A 6069-nucleotide genomic window follows, 5' to 3' on the forward strand; every position below is an offset into this window, starting at 1 on the left:
CTTCGCTGAGAGTTGTCGCAGGGAAGGAGCACTACCCGGTGGCAACTTCTCAGGGAAGCTTACCGGCATCAATGTCCTGCCCGAGGGATGCGGTACGGCACATGGAGTATATACGGATGTGCGGTGACGGCCTGCGAGAGTACCCGGCCTATGCCCCCATTATGTTCGTCTGCTCTGTTGTTCCTGTCCTGGCGACAACCTGGTCCTTCAATGCTCATAGTCTAGGTCAGTCTCAGTTGTTGAGCTTCTCTTGTGAATATTGCTTATACTGACTGTCTTCATCTCAAATATACAGCATGAATATACACAGAAACCTGTGTCCCCTTCGACGCCTCGCACGCGCCACCAAGTACTCAGTGTAATCCACAGCCTGAGGTATGTGAAATTTACTGCTCAGTTCGACATCCGCTCCTTTCAATGCTTACCAAGCTGTACAGGAGTATCATGCCAGATGGATAGCGCGCCGCTTTGGTCCCGTTGACCTGGTCGGCGCGCATGCGACGGGAACGCACGACGAGCGAGAGATGAAGACATTGGCGATGGATGATCGCGATAGAGTGGCGGTGCGGCGCACGTGGTGCTGCTGCGTTCGGTACGTCTGGCTCCTTCGTCTTCATCGTTCCGCGACGCTCATCAGACCCGACGGACCATTCAGCCCACCTTCGCATGACCCCACCACCCTCCTCAAATGCCTGCTGGATACGGCGAAACTTTGTCTGCAGCGCGTTATTTCTTCTCCCGGTACGTGACGACTTGGATGTGTCTACAGAGAGTAGTCTGACCGAGCGTTTGCGTACCGTAGGATCACACGAGTGGCCTCTACAAAGAGCTAGGAGTGCCTTGAATCGGGGCGGTATATCGGTGGTATTTCGGTTGGAGGGGGGAAGCGGGACGAGAGGAGGATGGATTGCTTCGGATTGGGAGCGTCTATCTGCTCCGGCAAGTCTGCAGTGCGATTATGGGGATTTCAGCCTCTTGATCGCGATACAAAGATCATGCTGCCCTCCACCGCCTTGTCCTTCGACTGCGCGCATGCAGATTTTCGACGGAACGGGATGAATATTTGCTTTGATACTCTGGGCTCATGCCATCCGGCTTGCTACTACCTTTGCGAGAGGGAGAAGATGCGCGTCTCGGCAGCGGCAGATGAAGCATTGTTTCGCGCTGATTAGATGCTGTGGGCGCATATCGATATTATACCTTTGGTACGTTCTCTGATTGCCTTCCATCCACCAGCACTCACCTAACCTATTCTTCAGTAGTCTACTCTGTACACAATTTCAATACACTATGTTCCTCCCATCACTCCGTCGAGTGCGTCGACTCGCACTGAATGCTCGAGTAAGACACGGAAAGCCCCGCGAATAGCACACATCGCGAAGAGTTCCAGTCCAGCTCCGTGGACCCACCACTATGTTAGGACGCTGTTGGCCTCCGCTCCTGCTCTCGAATTCGACGACCTATGGTTGCACGAGACCCGCCGAGTCTGGTCTTGCGAGGTTGCGAGCAAGCCCCACCCTATTACTCGCATATACGATCGCCGTCGTTTCTGGACCGCCGCCGGCGTTCGAGTTCAGAGATCCCAGTATACCCGGACCCTCGAGGTGGACGGCAGTGTCAGCGTGACCACGCGGTTCGAACGAACGTCAGTCGTGGCGTCTGTTCTCGCATGTATATGCAGGCGGTAAGTCACTGGTTACTCTCTCTTTTGCCTTATCTCACGCTGTCGATGGTGCCTCGCAGATACGCTTGCCCACCCGTGGCCACCAGGCACGCTGTACCATACAAGTCTACACACGCCCGTGTGCCCTTCCCCCTCTACTTTGTCGCTGTTACCCTATCTCGCGCATCTACTGCTGCCTTACGTCTGCTCCGTTGCTCTTGGGATCTTGCCTGTTGACCTTCGCGAACGTTGACATTGACTTCATCGCCGTTCTTCCGACCTCCCGTGCTTGATCGACTCATCTTTCTTCTGGCAACCGCGGGATTGTCTTCTTCTCCGACTCACTGGCGACTTTGGTTCCTTCCCCAAGTAAACGTCTGGCGACATTCTGTGGCTACCACTCTCTTTCGACATCGCTTACACGGCGTGCTTTATCTGGGAAGCTTTGCGCCACGGAGAGATGCACAAGATTTCGTCCTGACTGATAGAAGATCATGCTGCGCACTACCCATCAGCTACGACCGATCTCTAGCAGTCTTCGACCGCTCAACACGGAGATGGGACGTACGAATGCCCCGAGACCGCACCTTTCATCAAGGATCCCGTCGACGCCGCTGTTCCCTTACACGCCGTCGACGGCATAATGCTGCGAGCTCGGTGAAACGCTTGCAAGCTCCGCCGGGTACGTGAGTCGATCTCTATTGTTCGCTTATGTTTGCCAAGTCCGTGGCGTCAGGTAGACAACGATGGGACAGATTGGTTCCCCGCGAGCGCCCCTCTCGTATCGGCGGATTTTCTTCTTCGATCATCCGACACAATCTAGCCGCCGCTCGTCCTCTCTCTCCGCAGTCTTACGCTCGACTCGGTCTCGTCGGAGGTCCCGTTTTGCCAAGTCGAGACGTATCGACACCCGCGGAGCGGGCTTGTGCCGCTATCGCGTGTCTACCCCGTCTTGACATCGGCGCGGTCCCGCCATAATGCCCTTCGACGTGACGTCGCATGCATGTAACAGAATCCGACGCGGTCCCTAGCAGAGGCTCCGTGAATGCGCCATTGCTTGTTTCCGTCGGTAAGTCTGTGCCTTGCACCTAGACCTAGCTGTCACTAACACATCACTCTCGACACATAAGGGGAGACGTGTTGACGTCCCGCTCGCGGGCCGCCGGCGCTCTGGCACCTTCACTACCGCTGCTCTTGGTTTACGAGAGGGCTCCCAGTGTCTAGGCGACTACGTCTCTCCGATGACCCGAAGACTCCCGCTTCGCGAAGATGGTATGCATCGACGCCCCGCGAGCGGGATTTCAGTGCTATGGCGAGCCCGTTCGGTTTGTAACGCGTCTGGTACTCTACAGGCAACTACGCGCTATTCGTGACTCTCCAGCAAACCCAGGACCTCCGCATCGCAGAGACGGGACGTATCGCGTTCCCGCGAGCGGGGTTTCTCCGCTCGACTTTCTGTCTGTGTCTCTGTAGCTGCGTGGCATCTGTGCCTTCGTCTCACCTCGCCTCGGCTTTGCTTTTCTGTCGGCTACCTGGTCCGATGAAGCTGGGACGTATCGCCGTCCCGCGAGCCGGGTATCGGCGCTGTCGCGACCGTTGTCGATTCGCGAGACGACCTCCTACTCTCTAGGCATCGCTCTCTGGCAAAGGCGGGGACCCCACATCGCAAAGTCGGGACGTATCGCGTTCCCGCCAGCGGAGTCTCCCGCTCTACGGACCTGCAGCGCCCCTGTCGATCTGATGCATCTGCATCGTCGCCCCGGTCTTTGGCACCCCGTCACGATGTATACCCGCTTCGCAATGTAGGGACGAATCGAATTCCCGCGAGCGGGCTCTCGGCGCTCCATGTCCTCCTGTTGGGGATGTTATTGAATGCGTCCTCGACGCTGCCTTGTTCAGCGTGCACCCTGTCTGTCTCTCGGCCGGCGCGGTGGTCCTGCAGTGCAGTATGCTCGGGACTGCGATGTAGCGACGTATGCCGTATCACGATCCGGCGAGCGACAATAGATGGTTAAGAGGTTAAGGAGGTGGTCGGAACGGGAAGGAGGCTTTTTCAGCGGGTGAGTATTCATACTACCTACTCTGGGAGTACCATGGATTGTGACGGTGGACAGTGATGTAGGGATAGATCGACGTCCGGGGGAGCGGTTGGTGGCGTGGACTGTTCGGATCGATAGGAGTCAGTGCCGTAGCTGTCGAGAGTGGGAGGGTTTGCTTTCGAAGCGGGACATCGATATAGGGGCGGATCGAAATCCTGTGCGCGGGGTGTATGTAGTTGGGGGCTCGGTATTGAATGGTGCGTGTATCTGCACGAAGGGGAACGCAACGTGCTGATAACCCTCGGCTAGATGATCACGAACCCTAACCCTAAATGGGCGGCGAGAGGATGGGAGGACCATCCCGCCGCTCGCGTCCCGCCACTCTCGATTCCCGTCAGAACGCCCACCCTTTGCGCGTGGAGTCGGCAGTGTCCCTGGACGGGTGGAAAGGCAGCGGGGGGACTCTGTTTGGTGAAGGAAATGCCGGTGTGGCAGAGTGTGGCAGGAGGGTACCTATGTGATTAGGGTAGGCAGGACTACGAAATGAACGGTGCTTTGACTTCAAACGTGCTATGGAAGCGTGGATGGGACTTCAAATCCGACTACAAACCGCTGGAAAATACCCCTCGAAGGAGGGGGTGTTGAGGGCCGGCAGAGTGTAACTTGCACCTCTTTCATTATTTGGTCCAGCGCTTACACCCGGCTATCACTGCACAAACACCGATTTCGGGGTCTGCGAGGGCTCTTCTACCCGCTCGAATTTTACTTTCCACCCACCTCCCGCCTCTTGCCTCCTCCCACCATCTCCCCTGTCAGCTCACTCATGCACTCTGGCAGCCTCTTATATTCATTCCATACCTCAGGAACTTTAATACAGTGCAGCAGAACACCCCACCGTCGAGAGCGACGCCCACGACACCTCCAAGTCGCCGTCAAACGTCGGCGGCACAGACGCAGCCACTCGACCGACGCGTCAATCACATTGTTGCAAGTCCATTCCCGCACTCCATCCAAGACAAACCGGGACGTATAATCATTGCCACGCCCTACATCGAAACCACTATGCACAAGAGCAGGGAGCACCTAACGTACACCCAGCCGAAAATCCTACGAGTACAACTAACGAATATATACGTTCTGAAGCGCAATAAATCAATCACAAAAGGCGGCTGTCGTATGTGTACGGTGAATACAATAAGGTAGAGACAAAAGAAATAGAGCGGAGAAGACGGACGATATAGCACCCAAGACCCCGATTAAACGAAAAGTAGTACCAATGGCGGGATTGAGTTGAGTTGCGATGAAACGTGAATGCGTGCATGGGTTGTGCGAAATTGTTGTACATTGCACGAGAAGCCGGAGCAGCGACGAAAGCGATTAACACCAAGCAGTGGAGACGGGAGGATATAGACAGGATGTGGCGGGGATGCCGAGCGGCGGGATTTTCGTTATATACAAGGCCCCCACGACCGATAAGCCCAGCTAGACACTGGCGCGGCCAGTAAGGGGGCCCAGTTTGCTGGACCGGTCGGAGCGGCCTAGTTTGATATGTACAGCCTGTCCTGAGCAGGCTATGCGGCGACGTTGGATCCTGACGACCCAAAACCGCTCCTTCGCCGCAAAGAGAAAAGAGCAGGGGAAGGGAGGGTAGGGGACGCGACCCCTACCGCTCCCGCTCGTCCGCCTCCTTGTGCCGGCTGACCTTCTCCAAGCCCGCACCGAGCGCAGTCACGCGCCGCCTCTCCTCTTCCTCTTCATCCTCGTCTTCCTCATCCTACCACACAGTCAGCGGCGATACTCACCCAAGAAACGAGAGCAAAAAACTCACCTCATCCTCCTCAGGAATGCCTTCCGCGCTCGCCTCCTCACTGCGCGGGCTCTCCTCCTCGTCGTCGTCTTCCTCGTCCTCGTTCGCCGAGGGCGTCATCAGCGCAGGCGGCGACTTGGCGCGCTCCCGCTCCTCCTCCGAGTGCGAGTGCGTGCGGGACGGGTGCGGGTGCGCCTGCACCACGGGCACAGCGACGGTCGTGTACACATGCTCCGGCTCCTCCTTCTCCGCCACAACCTGCGGTGCCTCCTCCTCCTCCTCATCCACCGGCGCGTCCTTCTCAGCGACCACTTCGACTGGTTTCTCTTCCTCCTTACTCTCCACCTCCTCCTGCGGCGCCGACACCCGAATCTCCGGGTTCGCCTTCTCCCTCTCCGCCCTCTCTCGCTCCTCCTGCTCCTTACGTTCTCTCTCCCTCTTCTCCCTTCTCTTCTTCACCCACCCCATCCCGCTCCCATCATCCTCGTCATCCCGAGCAGCCCCCCGCCCGCCCTCCGTCCCCCCAATCGTCTCTCCGCTCTGCAGCTTCTTCCACACCG

General features: G+C 57.3%; 4 protein-coding genes across 4 annotated transcripts; 1 reads left to right on the top strand and 3 right to left on the bottom strand.

Annotated features, from left to right (window-relative positions):
• Nucleotides 1–21: 21 nt before the first annotated feature.
• On the bottom strand, nucleotides 22–331 carry GLOTRDRAFT_110286 (uncharacterized protein). Its single transcript, XM_007865570.1, has 2 exons — nucleotides 274–331; nucleotides 22–221 (listed from the first exon to the last, which is right to left on the bottom strand). Exons 1-2 carry the CDS (start codon nucleotides 280–282, stop codon nucleotides 69–71), a joined length of 162 nt encoding a protein of 53 aa, XP_007863761.1. The 5' UTR covers nucleotides 283–331; the 3' UTR covers nucleotides 22–68.
• A 312-nt stretch (nucleotides 332–643) lies between these two features.
• On the top strand, nucleotides 644–1402 carry GLOTRDRAFT_110287 (uncharacterized protein). The gene is made up of 3 exons (XM_007865571.1): nucleotides 644–741; nucleotides 803–1205; nucleotides 1260–1402. The coding sequence occupies exon 2, from the start codon at nucleotides 903–905 to the stop codon at nucleotides 1170–1172; it is 270 nt and encodes an 89-aa protein (XP_007863762.1). The 5' UTR covers nucleotides 644–741; nucleotides 803–902; the 3' UTR covers nucleotides 1173–1205; nucleotides 1260–1402.
• A 2221-nt stretch (nucleotides 1403–3623) lies between these two features.
• On the bottom strand, nucleotides 3624–4250 carry GLOTRDRAFT_99091 (uncharacterized protein). The gene is made up of 3 exons (XM_007865572.1): nucleotides 4012–4250; nucleotides 3778–3959; nucleotides 3624–3723 (listed from the first exon to the last, which is right to left on the bottom strand). Exons 1-3 carry the CDS (start codon nucleotides 4060–4062, stop codon nucleotides 3717–3719), a joined length of 240 nt encoding a protein of 79 aa, XP_007863763.1. The 5' UTR covers nucleotides 4063–4250; the 3' UTR covers nucleotides 3624–3716.
• A 463-nt stretch (nucleotides 4251–4713) lies between these two features.
• On the bottom strand, nucleotides 4714–6019 carry GLOTRDRAFT_137293 (uncharacterized protein). Its single transcript, XM_007865573.1, has 2 exons — nucleotides 5531–6019; nucleotides 4714–5476 (listed from the first exon to the last, which is right to left on the bottom strand). The coding sequence occupies exons 1-2, from the start codon at nucleotides 5975–5977 to the stop codon at nucleotides 5366–5368; spliced, it is 558 nt and encodes a 185-aa protein (XP_007863764.1). The 5' UTR covers nucleotides 5978–6019; the 3' UTR covers nucleotides 4714–5365.
• Between the last annotated feature and the right edge of the window lie 50 nt (nucleotides 6020–6069).

The sequence above is a fragment of the Gloeophyllum trabeum genome, assembly GCF_000344685.1.
Source record: "Gloeophyllum trabeum ATCC 11539 unplaced genomic scaffold GLOTRscaffold_00003, whole genome shotgun sequence".
Lineage (NCBI taxonomy): Eukaryota > Fungi > Basidiomycota > Agaricomycetes > Gloeophyllales > Gloeophyllaceae > Gloeophyllum > Gloeophyllum trabeum.